Source organism: Dunckerocampus dactyliophorus, chromosome 3 (genome assembly GCF_027744805.1).
Source record: "Dunckerocampus dactyliophorus isolate RoL2022-P2 chromosome 3, RoL_Ddac_1.1, whole genome shotgun sequence".
NCBI lineage: Eukaryota > Metazoa > Chordata > Actinopteri > Syngnathiformes > Syngnathidae > Dunckerocampus > Dunckerocampus dactyliophorus.
Genome location: NC_072821.1, coordinates 36490415 through 36509903, shown reverse-complemented (window position 1 = coordinate 36509903; position 19489 = coordinate 36490415). Strand labels below are relative to the sequence as shown.

The 19489-nt window shown below is 40.6% G+C and overlaps 1 protein-coding gene across 3 annotated transcripts in view; it reads right to left on the bottom strand.

Annotated features, from left to right (window-relative positions):
• Nucleotides 1-19489, bottom strand: part of si:ch211-186j3.6 (neural-cadherin) — a 313458-nt gene that overhangs the window by 230598 nt on the left and 63371 nt on the right. For 2 of the 3 annotated variants that reach the window (XM_054770409.1, XM_054770410.1), the window contains exon 2: nucleotides 327-524. In XM_054770409.1, the coding sequence (XP_054626384.1) occupies nucleotides 327-524 (198 nt within the window). Of the gene's footprint in view, nucleotides 1-326; nucleotides 525-2405; nucleotides 2549-19489 lie in introns of those variants that run through there. The other variant, XM_054770411.1, reaches the window with a different exon arrangement.

Here is a 19489-nt window from a genome sequence, read left to right as displayed (position 1 = left end):
GTTAATTGACTTATTGATTATCATGACTGGCCTTTCGCAGGGCATTGAATGGATGGCAACTGGACTTTTCAGCTTGTCGTTGAGAATTTCACTTCATGCTCAATGACTAGAGAGGACAGCTCCAATCACAATCTTGGAATGATAACAAAATTGTTTTATTGTTTTTATCTTTTACTATTACAAGCGGTTAGCTTCTTTTTACACTTGTATGACAGAATATTAGGATGTGTGAGTAAGAATGCTAAAATGTGACCCTGGAGCAGATGATTTCTTTCTCCATTGTTATTGACCAGCGTTATGGTAAACGGATGGATGACGCAACCCACCGTCAGACAGGAAGTACTCCACGTCACCGTTGAGCCCCTCATCCCCGTCCTGTGCGTGGAGGCTGTAGACCAGCGAGCCCACGGCGGCGTCGGGCGACACCACGGCGAGGTAGGGAGCGGGGACCATGTGCCATTCGGGAACATTGTCGTTGACGTCAGTCACGGTCAATTCCACTCGGATCAGGTACCAGTCCTGACCTGAGGAGGTAGCACAAAGAGTGTTAGTGAGCGAGGCTGTGGAAGCCACCGTCACATGTTGATGGGAGCTGAGAGCTACGAGATGACTTCCTGTTGTTGTAAATAACTTATTAGCTTTCTGACTATATTGGCACTGCAGCAACACAACATTTTTCATCATTCATGTATGCCATCATTTCTAGTCATAAGGGCGCCACTTTTTTGAGAAGTTTAGTTCAGGAATATTGAAAATATTCAAAATTGGTCACTAAACAATTATTGGAATCAGTTTATTTGTGCATGGTATGTTAATAATGAATAAAATGAACACGTCCCCCCTATGAAATATAATGTACAGTATACAAAGGGTAAATTTGATGTACTTATAAAAACATTAATACAGATGACATACATTTGCACACTTTACCCTATTTTATAGATATGATGCTGAGCTCTAGCAAGTGAGGTTCTAGTAATAATTGCTATTTTCCTACTTTGAAGTGGTACTTCAGCCATCAAAATTAACTTTTTAAATGTCCAATCTTCAGGTTTTTTCAACAGATTGTTCTTGTGTTAGTTACCACGGGCAACCGTGATGCATTAGCCGCTTGCATGAAGCAAAGAGAATGACATTTTCCATCAAAGGTTACTTGCAGAAAGCGGAGCAGACACATTTTGTGTTGAATACTTCAAGCAGCTTTGTCGCCGTGTTTGTGTTTGCAGCTTTCCTCTAAATGGCAAAACTGTCCCCAATTATATGTATTTTTTTTCTTCTGAGTGTTATCCCCAATGACAATGCAACAGCACACTTGTACAGCATCCATAGCAGATGGCTGCGTGAGGGATGCTCTGTAAAAACACGTGTAGTGTACAGAAAGGAGCGGGGAGCGGGTCGGCCAACAGGAGATTAAGGAGCAGAGTGTGAGAACATTGTGTAGAGATGACAATGTTAAGCGTAAAGTAAAGCCTTTTAGAAGTGTCTTTATGCGCTGCAGGAAGAGAGCTGCCAGCAACGCACAGACAGAGAAGAGCTGCCAGATATCTCCAAAGAAACAAAAATGACAGACGTTGGATCATTTAGGCTATTTTTTTTCCTCATAAATAAGGTTAGAAAATAGTGATGGGAAAACCTATTCTCTTTACTGACTTGTGTTCTTGTGAGCCACTCACTGGGGTGAATCAGGAACTCGATTCACTTGTCACAAACCACGTGTGCAATATGTTCCAGCACCCCAATCCTGACGTGTCCCACATTTAATCACACCTTGACATGTTAATGAGTTAAAGACAAGTAAATGGGGAATTAAAATGTGAGTTTTGAATGACTTGCTCATGAATAAAACGAGTCAGTTTTTATTTATGGCCAATGATTGGTTGGAACCCAATCCAAATGGAGCAGAGCACACCTTAAAGGTGCGGGGCCAAAAGCATGTGACAGATACAGGAAATTGCCTACATGAGTGTAAATGACATCTGTTGCGCCCCCTATGGGTTATGTTGAAAATGCTTTAGAAGACATGCGACGAAATACATAAAAACATGTAATACAGATATCCTAAACATTTTATTATCATTAGACAAAAGCTCATGACATATAGACATTTACTAGGTAAGTCCCGCCCCTTTTTTGCGTGATGGCGGCCGTTTCGTTGCTCAAGTTTTACAGGTGTATAACAATTTCATCCATTCACTCTAAAGACGCTAAAGTTACAGTGGCTGTGTTGTAGAGCTGTGCGAGAACCTTCAACTAAATGTACATTTGATAAGCTAAACAGTAGTAGCTAGCCACAACACATGAGCAACTGCTCATAGCACACCATCGAGTTCACAAACGTATAGAAAACAATAATTGAGGAACCGCTATTTAAGTGCTTTAAGTGCTTAGCACACATTGATACTTACAAAGACGAAAGTACCCCACGGCTTCAACGCTTAAGAGCAAACACAGCGTTTTCATGAGGTTTTTCAGATGTCGTTTCTGCCGAAGCTAGCTTGCATCACCGAGACAAGACCGTCAAAGATTGTCTAATGGCGAGATGAGCGCTCACTGTGCTGTCACTACGACTATCATTTAGGGACTGGATGTCTCACTTGAACATTTTAACCATTATTACTTATTTTTATTATTTATTTAGCTAATATGAACTTATTTAAACATTTTATACCAACCCACACATTCTACGAAACACATTCTATGACCCAATGACATGACAACCAGCACCACCATGATGCACTGTATTTGTCACAAAAATAATAGCACAGACAACACAGTAGGTGTGCATGTTTTGTCCAACACTACCTGTTGATTTGTCCTAATTAAATATCATGATATTACTACTACTACATCACTACTATCAGGAGAACCAGAGTATACAGTGGGAGGGAGCCACCTGCTGTGGCCCAGCAAGGTGCACTATATTCGAACACATGCTCCGAGCAGCTTGTGTGCCGCAATGAAGGTCAGGAGAATCAGAGTATAGAGCGGGCGAAGCCACCTGACGTGGCCCAGCAAGGTGCACTGTATTCAGGCACACGCTCCGAGCAGCCGGTGTTACTCCACCAAGGTCTCTGGCAAACCTTTTGCACTTTTCAAACGCCGCAGCGCTGGCGTGTCTGGTGGCTGATAAGGTTTTTTGTGTGCTCAACGGGATGATAAAATAGGAGTTAATTAGTTAGAGAATCAGTGTGAACAGGATGTGTTAAGAAAGGAGATTAGAATATAGACAGAAAGTTATGCGTCACTTTTTAGCAAAGCTATCATCCACACTCTTTTACTGTACTTCTTTTTACACTTTTATGACATGCTAACAATATTAAAATGTGACATTTTTAAAGTGTCCATGATGGCCACAGTTTGACTCTGGAACAGAAAAACATGTGAAAGCACAAAATACATCATGTTAGCCATTCAGAAGGCGTCTTTTGTCTTTTTTTTCCCCACTTTTCACTTCTTGCCACCTTCATTCTCCTGCTGCATGCGTAATGAAGGTAAGGAGGTCAGATGCCAACAGCAGCAACATGGCGGCTGCGTGCCAACAAGTCATTATAATCACAACGGCGCTATCTGCAGCTCAGGTGACAGCAATCATCTTCACACACACACACACAAATACACAAACACAGGTGTTGAAGTGCAGTTTTGTCAGTTTAGGTAGCACATGGAGCACATCACCAAATACTTCCTGGCGCTTTGGATGAGGAGCACGTCTGAGGGGCGTTGCCATTCTGTGGTAACACAATCAACTTGTGTACAAGATGAAAGCCGCGTGGAGAGGAGGAGATGGTGCAATCAGGCAACATGTTGCGTGTGTGTTGTGTGGTGTCACTTGGCGGGGACAGGATGGAGGGAGGCTGGCAAGAAGTGACCCGGTGGTTGTTATAGAAACAGCGGCGCAACACGAGGATGAAGACGAGCAAGGGGGAGCGCCTGGCATGAATCAGCGGCGCTGAAGAAGCAATGAGGAAGAAACACAATTGTACAGTAAACACGGGTGGGGATGAAGGTGGGGGGGAAGGGGCGGGGCATTGCTCCGTCTTCCTGACTGTGCTTGTTGCAGATACAAGATTAATTGGCAAAAAGGACAATGTAGCTTTGGAGGAGCAGAGACACCATTACTAATAAATCAACACACTAATACACAGGGAGAGATGCCAACACACACACACACACACACACACACGTTGCCAGCTCATAAAGATCATCAGCAGATTAGCAGCTAATGAAGGGCCATGGGGAGAGCAGCCATCACTCACACAAATGCTTCTAATGAAGCGACCAGCCCCCGCTATCCACCCTCTTCCAATTAATGACGGCTTCCTACTCTCACCCCGCTCCATCTCTCTGGCCGCGTAAGGTGTCGGGCCCGCTTGTTTTGTGTTTTGCTACGATTTGTTGTCGCGGTACCCCAGCACGCAAACATGGTGGCAGGTTGCTTCCAATAAAGCCTTTAATGAAGCAAAGACCAGCTCACACACAGCAAAATGGATCAAAAAAAAGGGCAATGCAGCAAAGTAGGATAGGAGGCACAGCTAGGGCTAACATAAAGTCACCATTGGAGGTGGAAACGAGCAGGACAATAACACCAGGGAAGAAGAAAACAGCTAACAAAGATTCAACAGGATGTATCCAACACACAGGAAACAGGAGTCTAATTAGAAATGACAAGCAGGTGCGCTTCCAGCTCCCTCTAACAAGAGTAAAAGTAAGGCATACGTGCCAAAATAATGTAACAAAATAAGTGCACACACCAGGAAATAATGGCAGAACAGAGAAAACCCAAACCACGAATCTAAACTGTCACGTGCTGAGTAACACAATGTTTGAAGTCGCAGTTCACGGCGCTGCCTACGAACTGCCCGCCCACTTCCTGCTTTCAGTACGTAAACTACACCTGATGTACCACACATGCGCATTAGTTATGTTTCTTGTCAGCTAACTATAGCGATTTGGCAAAGTTTAGCTCAGGGGTGTTCAAAGTGGGACCCCAATGGCCATTTGTGGCCTGTGGCGTTTTTTTAAATTAGACTGCAGCACTTTCTAAAAAAAAACAAATTAATTAAATGTTTTGAAAAAAACAAGGGAATTCAATAAAACAACATCAAAAATGGAGAAAAGTGCAGTAATTTTACGAGCATAAAGTCATAATATTAAAAGAAAAAAAAGATTTAATCTTCTGAGAAAAAAAGTCATAATACTATGAAAAAAAAATATGTAATTTTAGAAGCCTGAAGTTGAAATATTAAAGAAAAATACATTTTTTTAAAGTTGGAATATAATAACAATCAAGCACAGAAAATAATAAAGTTGCAGGTTTTGGACAATTGGTTTGGAAAAAAGTTGTAATATTATGACAATAAAGTAAAAAAATTATGGGAATAAAGTTTTAAAAAACTATGAAAAAATTAAATATTTGTAAAAAATCTTTCAAAACACCAGCAAAAATGGAAAAATGAGAAAGAAATACGTTTTGACACCTACCTAGCAGTGTTCCCAAACTGTTGGAAGGGAGTGTATAAACCGGTTTCCGTCTTTCTAAATATGTTTTTTTTTTAACATTATTAGAGCCCTGTAGACATGAAATAACACCCTTATAGTCACTGTTGCACTCCTATTACCCAATATAGTAGACATATAAAAGGAAAATAAGACATATTAATACATAGAAAAGCTGTTTACAACCTTCTAAATACACTTGTCAACATTATTAGAACCCTCTAGACATGAAATAACACCTTTACGCTCGTGTTATTCATTGTTTACAATACTTACGCTGCAGGGACTCGGCTGCTAGCTAGCAAGCTCATCAGTTAGCCTTGAATTTATTTCTTCTGAAGTTAAGAAGCTAAAATCCTCCAAAGGAGGAGAACTTTTTTTTCCTGTCTGTCATGTGGGACATGCCATGGCTGACTTCATGACTTCATTCAGTGTTAAGGTAATGGCATGCAAGCTAATATCTCAATGTTTTGTGTCATTACTGCCACCTGGTAACCACAATACTACATATCAATTGTATTTCCATATGTTTTAAAAAATAATAGACCAATAGTCTACCACCAAACAAGCATCATTTATTCATTTCTGAAAAACGATGATATAGCGAGGGAGCCACAATCAAACAGCGATGCTGCGAGGGATGACTGTCATCAACTTGATGTTCGGACTAAATCAGCAGCGCCTCTGCTGGTCAAAGCCAAGTAGCGCACTCCATTTTCGGCGACCTTTGCACGAACTCTCAGCCATGTTGCTACATTATTTCATCTTCTTTTCAAAAAAATAAATAAAAACTGCAGCAGCTGCTATGCCGGCGGCTGCATCCATCAGAGTATTAGTAATGTCTAAAATGAATAAATAAACAAAAAGCCCACATTAAATCATATAAAATGTATGACGAATCTTACATGTGACTTGCTTTTTATTGGCCCTCAGAAGTGATTATTAATGGGATATATGATATTACATCAATACGACACTAATTGTCATCTAAGATGATATAGTTTAGCATTTATCGACCTGCGCTGGATTGCTTTTAGCAACTTTAATGTATTAAATGTATGAAAGTGCCCCCCCCCATCCTTTCCTTTTTATGTGGAGGAAGTTTGGACTCCCTGCTGTACACGCTCACAGGCTCCTTTAAAGACGTACTTAAGTCTAACGCAGCGTGACACTTTTTACTGAATCAGCTGGAAACAGAAGTGATGGGCTGTTTTAACAATATAAAATATATGTATATATGTATATATATATATATATATATATATATATATATATATATATATATATATATATATATATATATATAATATATATATGTCCAGCCAATTTAATGCCATTTAAATATGAATATATATAATATTCATATTTAAATGGCATTAAATTGGCTGGATTTACACCATCATTAGACTTGTCATATAATCTCCTTAAAAAGTGAAGATAACTCCCATATAAATCTCTCCTAAATGTTTAAGGAGACTCACAGGAAGGAGCACATGGGAAGCTGTAATGAATTTTGGGACGACAGATGCCTTCCAATTATAGAGACGGTGGCTTCTGCATATATAATGTGCTTCAATTAGGATTTCATGAAACAACGACGCTGTGATGAACACCAAAAAAAACAAACATGTAAATGGCAATGGTACAATTAAAGCGTCATACTAGGAGTCAACAAGGCTTGGAAGTGTTTCGTTTAGTCTCAAATATCCAGCAGGAGGCACAAAGATGCTTGAAAACAGCATTAAAATCATTTAAAAGAAACATAATGTGGCAAAGCAAAGTTGTATTTTTGCTATATGCTAATACATTTACAGTCAAACCTGTCTATAGCGGCCACTAAAGGGAAATGGCAAAAGTGGCCGCAATAGGCAGGTTATAGACAGGTTGGCGGCCATTTTGAATTTCACATATTAACATGTCTGTGATTAGAAGCTTGTTGTGTTTGTAGATACATATAATTATACTATTACATGTTGACCAGTAGAGGGCACTGTGGGACTGCGGATAAAAGTTATAAAAAACTGCTAGGCTTGTTTTTCTACACCACCCACAGAACAAAGCTGTGCTACTACATATCTGGCAGAGTGTCATTACAGCTTTAGTTCATCAGGAAGTGACAGGAAGTGACAGGAAGTGACAGGAAGTGACGGTGCGACGTCATGAGCAGGAGAGCTAGGCTCAGTGCTAGCTGTGAGTGTCGAGAGAGTTGGGAAGTGTGCTTATGTTGGCGTGGATGTAAAGTCCTGCAGTGTTCTCCGCTGTTAATAAAGCCATTAAAGTGCATCGGCGACGTGAGTCTCTCCTTCCCCACAACAAGCGGCATTACAGTATTGACCAGTGCACATTGTCTCACACCAGGAAATAAACGGTGTCACTGTCTGCAACAAGCTCCAAAGAAGACGGCTTTTTTTTATGTGGAACAACTGACAGTTTGTGTGGATCTTGTGAATGATTGTGACTGAGCTAGGACTCAGCAATTAAAGTCTACACACGACGGCTTCATTAATTAAAAAACTAAACTTTTTCGTGCATGAAGCTTCTGCTTGAGTCGGTATTTTGGCCGCTATATGCGGTCTGATATTGACCAAGGGATACAAAATGGGTGGCCGCTGGCCGCATTAGACATGTGACTGCTATACACAGGGTCTATAACACGTAAATTTTATGCGGGGATTTTTCAGTGGCCGCTATATGCAGGTGGCCGTTATATGCAGGTGGCCACTAAGACAGGTTTGACTGTACCTATATGAAGTATTGAATGAGTGTATATAAAGTGTATGTAAGTATTCAATATTATTGCCAGAATATTTTGCCTTTATTCTTTATTTTCATTACAACTTTTTCTGCAACCTAAGTTTCCAAAAAATGTAACTTTATTCATTTTTTAGTTGTTCCTCACCACAAAAAAAGTTGTATTTATTTATTTATTATTTATTTCAACTCTACGGTACTTAAAACACGATGATGATGATGTGTTTTTCCTGTTAGATTACAACTTTTTTTCTCTAACTTTTTTGACTTTATTCTTGCAAAATGACTGCTGATTTTTCCATTTCTGATGTTCTTTTTTTTTGTTTGTTAAAGTTTTCTAGTTAAGTTATACTTTTAGAATGTGCAGTTTGTCAATAAAAAAAACCCGCCATGGGCCGCACTTTGGACACCCCTGAATTAGGATTAGGGTAAAGGGGTAGAGTTAGGGTAAGGGTTAGGATTAGGTTGTTGACGCTGATGCTTGTTTTGGAAGAAGTGTGGCATAAAAGCCAAAGACAAAGCCAGTGCTTTGGTGCTGTGGTGTTGCAGTTGATGTAAGAAGGGAAAGTGTTGTGTTTGTGACAGGAAGCAACGGAGCCTGGCTAAGTGGAGGCTGTGTGACTTGTGCTGCGTCGGGTCAGTAAATATCTAATTAGCCAATCAGTCGGCTTGCTTGTTGTCTAGAAGATGTCTTCCAAAAAGCAGTGGTGTTCATGTGTTTGTGCAGCCAAGTGTGAAGCTGTTTGAGGAGATGTGACCTGAGGACCTTGTTTCTCTGCACTCTCGGCCACCTTTGACCCTCATTTCCTCAATGTGGCTCTCGTGCGCCGACACTCGGCGCGGCTCTTAGCGTGGCTGTGCCCGGCCTTGTTAGCATGCAGCATACACTCGTTGGCGAACAGAAGCTCATTGTACCTGACGCACACAACCTTTGTGTGTGTTACCCTGCGATAACATGCCAGCACGAGGCCGGCCGTGCAGGAGACAAGGCTAGGGAAGCGAGGGATGCTAAGAGGCAGACAAGAGACACTTAATTAAATGTTCCGTGTGAGGATTACAAGGCGCTAACTTGCTTCCATCCATAATGTGCTTCAATGAAAAGCTGACAGCGTCTTCCTCGCACTTTCACCAGGAAATGTCACTTCAACAAAGCTTTTAAACTGACACAAATGCAGTTTCTCCCCCTCATATTTGTCCACAGGGGAGACACAAACACACACATTCTATTTGCACATGCTGGATGATGTGCCTGAAATATAAATAAACATAAACTCAGCTTTTTACACACCTTTATGAAGCATAAATCACACTAGAAAGGAGCAGATCAGAGGGACAGCCCACGTTAGACGTCTGAGATGGTTTTATTGATGATTTTATTGGTGGAAGGATGCTGGAGATGGAGCTGGCAGGGGGGAGAAGCAGGGGAAGACAAAGAGGAGTTGTTGATTGATGTTTAAGGAGTGTACGACCTCTACATTGGAGAGACCAAGCAACCCTTATACAAATGCAGACCCAGTGCCATTTGCATCTCAAAAAGAAGCTTGCAAGAATGTCCTGGCATCTCTCCCCCAAAGATTGTCTCATTACACGGGAAGAGTTGTCACTCACAAGCTAGTTTAAGAGACTTTAAGAGATTAAGAGGTGTAGGATTAAATAAGATTTGCTTCTTCCTACGCCTTTTTGGACATGCGGAACTGTGAATTGTGTTATGTGATGTGCTCCAGTGTAACTTGTGTGCATGTTCAAGATGAATTAAACCATTACCATTACCATAATGCAATTGCATCTTGTCAAAAGACAATACTATAGAAAAGAAACTTAGGTATGCTTTAGAGTAGTCAGTGTGCATCTTATATAGCAGTGTAGATTTACTATGCGCTGAAAATGAGACAATGCACCACCATTATTGTGTAAATATCTGGCAACACACGAGTAGCAGGATAATTGTGTCTTGCGTACACTCAAGCGTGGTGGTGATGCCGTACACAAGTGCTGTCGGCACTGGGTGAGCTGTGGTTCATTGAGCGTAAACATGAATTCCATCATCCCCTCCCTTTTTTCTTCTTGAGTTTAATGAGGCATAACCGCACGCAGCATATCATGCATTGTCCTCCTGATCGGGACATCAAGGAAGCCACATATGAAAAACGCTTTGGTCATAGATCTTGGCCTTAAATTGTCTATAATGGCAAAACTAGAGACTTCTTCTGGTCTTATGGCAGGATCATTGGGCCTCATTCACGAAAATCTTCTTAAAAGTCTTCTTAAGAAGTGTACTTAAGAAGGCGCGGGTTGGAAACTGCGCCGCATTCGCGACACGTTCTTAAGTAGGGATAATCGTTCGCACCGGTGTTCTTAGGTTGATGAATGCCAACTGCGATGCCCGTGCATGTGAGCCCTAATTTGCATAGGTCACCGCCTATTATTTCCTATATAAGGTCAAAAATGTGCCGTGCGCAACAGGCAGCTGGAGGCGGAGATGGCAACGCGCAAGGGCAAGACTGAGGAGCAGCTGGACAACAAACGAAAGAAAAAGTTCAATTCTGCTGAAATAGAGGTGCTTTTACAAGGAGTGAGCGAACACAAGACCACCTTATTTTCACGTGTATCCACCGGTCATCAGGCCATCCAAAAAGAGTCGGCATGGAGCACCATTGCAGGAAACATAAATGCCGTTTCCACGGAGAAACACACCACCGCAGAGGTTAAAAAGAAGTGGTTTGACTTAAAATTAAAAAAAAGATTGGACTGCACCGGAGGGATCTGGAGGAAACGGGAGGTGGGCCATCAATCAGAAACCAAACCATTTCGGAAACTCTAGAAAATATTTACACAATCATGATGGAAAAATAAAGTCAAAATACATAGTTTGTGTGTGACAATGTATTTTTTCTGTGGTTACATTTGATTAGACGCTGCCTAATTAATACAGCAGCCCCGTGCTCTGGCTCAAGACGTGGCTGGGGGCGCATGTCGTTATCTGGGGGTGCTACGTGTGCAATAGACACACCACGTTTCATTGCGATGTTATTCTGATGATCCTGCACACCTACAAGAACAGAGAGGGAAGCCTGAAGCCTGAAGCTGGACATCAAATATTCGTTGCTTTCAGCAAATAAATCTAATGGTCCCTTCACATTCTCTCTCTGCGCAGCGCACGTCCAGCCAGCTACTTTTTTTTTTGATGAACTGGGATTTGAATATATATTTATCGATGGAGTATATTTTAGTTGTTTTGATGATAAATAATTGTTGGGATATTTTATTTGCACTACATTTTTTGGGATCAGGTTGCAAAATCCATCATGAGGGCGATTGCGCATTGAAAGTGCAAGCTTTGCTTGTGCGTAAGAGTCCTCCTGAGCGTTCGTAGAATTTGTTCTTAGATCTAAGAACTGTGAGTTAAGAACACGTTTCATGAATGCCAAAAATCTTCGTATGAAGGCTTTAAGAACAGATTTGTGCGTAAGAACGTTTCGTGAATGAGGCCCATTGTGTCTTGTGTACAGTCATGCATGGTGGTGGTCGTGTGCACGAGTGCTCCCTGCAGTGGGGAGCTGTGGTTCATTGAGGGAAAGATGAATTCCAACATGTACTGTGATATTACGAGATAAGGATACCATCATGATAAGGAGTCTAAACACACTTCCAAGATGACCGAGTGTCTTGCTGACGAAGATGAAGGTGAAGGTGACGGAGTGGACAAGTATGTCTCCTCCACAGCTGAAGTGAGCACTCGTGGGGCATCCTCAAGGTGTGTAACATCCAGCATCTCCAGCAGTGATGTCATCATGGAGTGGAAGACACTTCCAGTAACAACCTGTGCAGTGAACAAATCCCAATCTTTGTATATTTAATTTGCCAGGTCTTAAAAGGAGGTGGTCCAAGTCCCCAAGACGCGTACGAGTGCTGCTAGCTACAGAAGCGGCAGCTTTCTTCACTGATCATTTGAGTCCAGCCAGCATCTTTTAACAAGCCTTTTGGGCGCCATCATTAATGAAGCGCAGAGCAGAAGGACAGCTTTATTCTCCCACTCTGCTTTGTTTTGACTTATAAGCGACTTTGTCTTTTAATCAGCCCTGTTTTTAACCCCCATCGCCTCTAATTGGGCTTCCTGAGATGAGTCCACTTAGCGTTTAGGTCTTAGCGGCTGCCAGTGTGTGCTTACATCTTGCACACGTCTAAGAATTAGTCCTGGTGACCAAGCAAAGACTATTTAAACATCCACCCCGTCCTCTAATGAGCTAAGACTCGTCGTCGGGTGCTGTGCTGGGAGTTCCAATCACAGGTTCGATGAGTTAATTCCTCTTCTCTCCAGATGAACTCAATCCCATCAAGGTATGCTGAGATCCAGCAGGGATTAAGAGCGTCTCTGCACTTTACAGTGAGTGGCCAACATTGTATGCCGAGGCTTTTTTTGGAGCGGCAGCAGATGTTGCGAAGGCGGCGAACGCTGGGAGCGAGGCTGACTGACGCATCTGTCGCCGTTTTGAGCTCCAGCCTCCACGTTAGCCTCCCCCCGCTGAGGATAAGGAGATGTTTCCTCACATACGGTATGGGGTAGGGCTGGGTGATTAATTGAAAACTGAAACTGACATTTAGGGCTTCTAGCTTCTAATCAAAGTAAAACTGCTGTGTCGGTTATTTCCGTTCCGCCCCCCAGGGTTGAAAGACGTCTGTGGCACCGAGTGCGTTCACTACTGGTTGTGTAGTTACACGACAGGCCGCCAGGGGACGCAAAGAACACCGACAGAAGAAGAAAACACATATCCCATCCAGTCTGACTGCCACACTACACAGAAACGTGGTGGAAGAATCAAACTTCGGCACATTTGTAAAGTCCATGGAGTTGACAGTACAACGCAAGCAGCTTGTTCCCAAAAGGAATTCTGCGTCAGTTGTTTGGACACACAGGAGCCATCTAATGAACAGAGGGGGAGGTCTGCGGCACCACCGTTCTCCCACATACGATGCTGTCTCTGAGCATGAACTGATGAAGCCTGCTCGGATGAGAGGCCAAACGTCCTCTAAGACAACCTGAACAGTCCAGTTGCCATGTATTCAATGCCCAGCAAGTGCACAGCAATGTAAGCTAGCAGGCTGCTGTCCTTTTAGCGGCCTGCAGGAGCAGTAATGGCGCTCCTTAGGCGTTTGGCACGCATTTGCATTAGGGGCGCACGATAATTAATTACATGTCCAATATGAGGGAATTGTGACGTCATACCGATAGCCAATCATTTAAAAAAACGCTCCAATGAGGCGAGATTACCCGTACCGTGCGGGTGAGAAAATCAAGCGCTCCTTTTTTCTCCTGCCGGTGACGTTAATGGCCTGTCGTTACTTCCCTCTGAGCGCACGTGTAAACAAACATTCACTTTCCGAGGAAGACAATGAGAACTCAAAAAGCCTCATCAGCCACCTGAAACGGCAGCCCCGCGGCGCTTGAAAAGTGCAAAACTTTTGCCAGAGACCTCCGTGGCGTCACACCGGCTGCTCGGAGCGTGTGCCCGAATACAGTGCACCTCGCTGGGCCACAGCAGGTGGCTCCTCCAACTCTATACTCGGGTTCTCGTGATGGTAGTGATGTGGTAGTAGTAATGCCATGATATTTAATTAGGACAAATCAGCAGGTACAGTTGGTCAAATCCAATTTTTTTCCAGTCCTTGACATACACATATATTTATATTTATTTATATATATTTATGTGACATAATGAAAATAATGTGGACGAGGCTGCCAGAGGGAAACATTGTGTCCCATTTATATCTTCCTCCTTTTCAGGGTTGTTACACATTCATACTGAGAAATACTACAAAACGCAGTACAGCGTCAGTCCATGTCCAGTGGTTTTGATTCAGCATTAAAAAGCAGAGAAACAGAAGAAAAGGTAAGTATTGTGACGGTCATGAGTGGTGCGTGCACAAGGACACTAATGGATTTGGGACAGCACTACACTGTCAACATTGTGTACTTACAATATACTTATTGAAGTGTACTGATGCACAGCCTATTTGGACAAAGTTGAGTTGTGTTTAAAGATGACTTATTGCCAACTAGTACATTTCACTTCATTTGTATTTAAGAAAGAGTGGAGCCAATGAAGGCCAGACGGGCGTCGTAGAAGCTCTTAATTATTCCGCTTTCTTCCGTTCACTCGTTACAATTCCTCCACACTTGTGTGGAATAAAATAAGTCATAAAAGAATGGAGAAGAAGCTGCTTTATCTTCCAAGTTCCTTGTCTGAAAAGTGTGAATATAAAAATGAAAATACTGACTATATACTGTTCATAAATACTCTTCCCTTTTGGGAACGCCACCTTACTGAAAGCTGGACTTTCTCTCATGCACCGAATCCGTACCGTACCCTGCCACTCTGCTCGGGACCCCGATAAACAGTACAAACGAGTGGTTAGTGTACGTTAATACAAAGTGTACTGAACCCAGCCGTACTGATTGGCGCAGGTTATGCATGTTGTAACTCAGCGGCCCACAACCTTTGTGAACACTGGCAGCAGCACATGTTATGATAATCTAGCATAATAATCTAGTGTTAATGTCATTTACTCATGCATAAGACAAAAATAAAAAAAAAACACATCAACATCATAAAAAATGTGTTGGCTGATTAGCTTGGAAGCAACGAGCACGAGCGACACCCAACTCTGACGTCATTTTCTTGGTATATGTATTTTTCAAATAAAATAACCGCCCTTATTTTCAAATTTGATTTGCATTTACAGTAAATTTGATGCAGTTATTTACAAAACAAGCTTTAAAAACCTATGAATCTAAAAATCAATTCATGTAGGCTATTTGTATAAATTATTTATTTGTATTTTATTAGATTTGATCATATATAATTATAATATTACAGAATATATTACATTTTCATATTTATACATTATATGAATGATTTTTTTATAATGTACAGTAATCTCTCATTTATGGCAGTTCATTGGTTCCAGACCCAAATGTCATAAGTGATTTTTTAAATACCATTTCTTTTTCATAAATCAAATATTTCAGTAGTTAGAACATAGACATGAAATTACACCACTATAGCCACCTTCACACTCCAATTACACCATATAATAGACACAATAAGAGAAAATTATGCAAACTATGCATAGAAACTCCGTTTGTAACCTTCTAAATACACTTTTTAACATTATTAGTGCCCTCAAGACATGAAATAATACCCCTGTAGTCACCTTTAGACTCCTATTACCCAATATAGTAGACATAATAAGAGAAAATAGGACATATTCGGCATAGAAAAACAGTTTAGTACTTTATAATTACACTTTTTAACATTGTTAGAGCCCTCTAGACCATAAATAAAACCCCAAAAACCACCTTTAAGCTCCTATTACCCAATATAGTAGACATAATAAGATGAAGTAAGACATATTAGGCATAGAAAACCTGTTTACAACCTTCTAAATACAGATTTTTAACATTATTAGAGACCTGAAGACATGAAATAACACCCCCATAGTCACCTTTACACTTCTATTACCCAATATAGTAGACATAATGTGTTCCTGAGGGGAGTGGTGTGCAGGGCGGACAGGAAGTCATGTCAGGGGTTCAGAGTTGAGTTTCATACTTCAAGCTCATGCTTGAAGATGCTTCATTGAGGCAACAAAAATAAAAATAAAAATGTGCTTAAATATGCATATTTTTGACTAAAAATAGTCCATTCATATATTTTTTTAAAAACAGTGAAGTCACAAAATTCAAAGTGCAAAGTTGAGTGCAAGTTGAAGTCACATTAATATATTGAAAAGAGATCTGTTTTGCAAAGATAGATAAATACTTTATTCATCTCCAAGAAAAACTCACATGTATGCAGAATCACAAATATACAACGCTAAGCTTCAAAAAGGAATGCTTGGAGGAGTTTGCTGTGGAAGGACATGTGTTAGAATGTCATAAGTCACGTAGAAAGTCTCCCAAGGTGAGTGCAAAGTGTTATATGTATATATAAAGATATTTTTCATTTCATCACATTGAGTGATTTGATCCATAAAAAAACACACGTGCTGATTGATTGGAGGCGATGCGTGATTTTCTTCATCCACTCCTTCCTTCAAGCCAGTAAATTCTCTCAAATGAGTTTTTGTAGCCCTGAGCGACAATTACATTGGCGCTACTGCAGGAAGAGAGCGGCCTGCAGCCCCCCCCCCCCCCGCTCTCCCCCAATTAAAAACAAATCACATCCGTGAGTCTCCCTCTCCACACACAAATCTGCCGCTAAGTTGCGGCTAAATCAGCTGTTCGATGACAAAAAGGCTCCGTCACCGCCGTGCTTGACGGAGAAGAAGTGAAATGTGTCAGAAGGTGAAAGAGAAACGGCACCACCTTTTATTTTTTGGAGCTCATTTGAGACAGCAACGAGGCCCTCTGCCCCAACAACCTCCTCCCCTCCCCCATAAATGTGTAATGACGCGGGAGATGCACAAGCACGGCCGTGCTTTGCGGAGTTTCATTAAAAGTCCACATGTGATATATCGTCTTGCTGCTGTTCATTTGGCAGCGTGATGGCAGTGAGAAGAATATTCCAGATCATTCAGGATAATTTAATTCATTTAACATAACCAAACAATGTCAAGTGCAACAACCACAAGGAGCACCCCTCTAAAAAATGCATATTTAAGCAAGTTGTACATATTCTTAGCATAAATGAAGTATTTTTCAGCCTAAATGGCTAAATGAAGTAAAATACAAATACAAGGCAAAAGAAACATTGTAATTGTGAATGCAGTATTCTACATTGGCCACTAGGTGTCGCCAGAACAGGCAGTTATTGATCTCACAGGCTACTGTTGAGGCCATAACCCACAACAAGCTAAAACTCAACTCGGAACCTCCAACGTCACTTCCCGTCCGCCTGGCACTAAGGTCCCCTAGGGAACATGAGCACTGGTTTTATTTACGTTTTAAATAGCTTATTTACTATTTCTTATTATGTCTACTATATTGGGTAATATGAGTGTAAAACCATTTAAAGCCACCATGACAATACATTGATGAGACAATAGCCACTGCAGGAAGTATGCTGTCCAAAAAAAACACCAACAAGGAACTGTAATAAAATATTATCTTATTTATGTCTTATATGTCTTATTTTCTCTACTATATTGAGTAATAGAAGTGTAAAGGTGGCCAAAGGGGTGTTATTTCATGTATAGAGGGCTCTAATAATGTTAAAAAGTGTATTTAGAAGATCATCACTGGGTTGGATGTCAAAACATTTTCCATGAAAATGAAAAGGTGGGGGCCACCGTGATGCATGTTGTACATGAAAGAGGCTAAAAGCAATCCAATGTATGCTAAACTAAATGTCTTTCCTTCGTCTTCAAGCTGACAAAACAAATATCTCAGACATGCAAACCTAAAAAATAAACCTTTGAAAATAAAAAGTGAAAGAAATACAATTAAAAATAAATAAAATAAAACACTAAATACATAAATAAATGTAAAAAAAAAAGACAGTGAATCCTTGGTTTTCGTGATGCCCTACTTTTGGGTTTTTGGTTTTCACTTGGCTAAACCAGGGGTGCCCTAACTTTTTACACAGAGGGTTGCATACTGAAAAATCTGCATACTTATGCAGGGGGCCACTTTGATCTGTAGATAGTTTTTTTTAATGATAAAAAATAAATATTTCTATATTTTATTAAATTTCAAGACAAAGCTTTTATTCGTATAAACATTTCAACTTTTTTCTTCACAATCTGCCATTTTTTTATTTATTTTTCCAATGTTTAAAAAATATTATTGTTATTACTTTTTATTTATTTCTACATTGTGCCACGGGACAATAAAAAAACAAGCCACGGGCCACAAATGGCCCCCCAGGGCACACTTTGGACAGCCCCAGGCTTAACATTGTGTACAAACTATCCATGTGTTCCAGAAATGGCCCCATGCTTTAAAGTTTGTATGTAACAGCAGCGCTCAAAAGTTTGGAGACGCTTTATTAACCGATACAATGAAAATGTGTCTCCAAACCATTGACTGCTACTGTACATATACTGTATATACAGTATATATACACTGTATACACAGTGTATATACTGTATATACTGTACATATATATTCATGAATTTAGACGTCATGAATTTAGACGTGAAAGCACGGAGGAAGGTGAAAAAGCCAACTGACCCAACACTTGAAGAAAAATACAACATCATCATCTCCGTGTTTATTAGCGCCCGAGTTGTCAGGACGAAGAGGATGCTGATAAGCAGGAGGTGTGGAGTGAATAAAAGCACGAAGGTTGGACGTTCTGGAGTTCCAGAGAAAGAGAGGAAGAAGAACGTTGATGCCCAAGCGGTGTCAGGTCTTCCCGCTTTTTCACGGTGCAACAAACATGAGCGCGTGGAAGCGGCTAACGGGATTATTAAGGAGCGGGCGTGAGAGGATTAGCGTCTGCTTTGATGTGACTTTCAGGAAGAGGAAATTGACTTGAAACTTGAAATTTGTTCCTCCTTCCCGTGTGGCAAAAAAAAAAAGTCTTTTTGTCATCCAAGCGCCAACATCTCATCATCTCCTACATCCTCCTCAACCTTCTCGTCACCACTGGACGACACTGGACGCTTATTCTTCTTTTTCTTCTTGTTATTCTAGCGCTTCTTTTTCTTCTTTGTTCTCTTTTTTGCTGTTTTTTCCTTCTTATTTGTCTTTTTGTTTGTTTTTCTCCATCTTCTTTCTTGTTATTGCTTGTTTTGTTCTTTCCCTTTTTCTTTTTCTTTTTCTTTTTCTTGATCTGGTTCTTTTTCTAATTCTTTTTTGTTTTTCTTCCTTTTCTTTTCCTTGTTTCTTCTTCCTTCTTTTTCTTCTTTTTGTCCTTTTTTGTTGTTTTCTTTTTTCATCTTGTTTTTCTAGCTCTGAATTTTCTTCTTTTTGTTCTTGTTTTTCTTCTCCTTTCTGTCTTCTTGTCTTGTTATTCTTGCTCATTTCCTTTTCTTTTTTCATGTGTTTCTTCATCTTTTTCTTCTTTCTTGCTTTCGTTCTTTTTTCCTTTTTTTCCTGTTTAGCTTGTACATTTTCTTTTTTATTCTCCCCTTCATCTTTTCATTCTTTTTCTTCTTTTTGTCATCTTTTTTCCGTAATCCTTTTCTTCTTGTTATTCTAGTTGTAGTTGTTTTCCTTCTTTTATCTTCATCTCCTTGTTCCTTCTTCATCTTCTGTTTCTTGTGCTTCTTTTGTTCTCCTTCTTTTCCTTGACTTTCT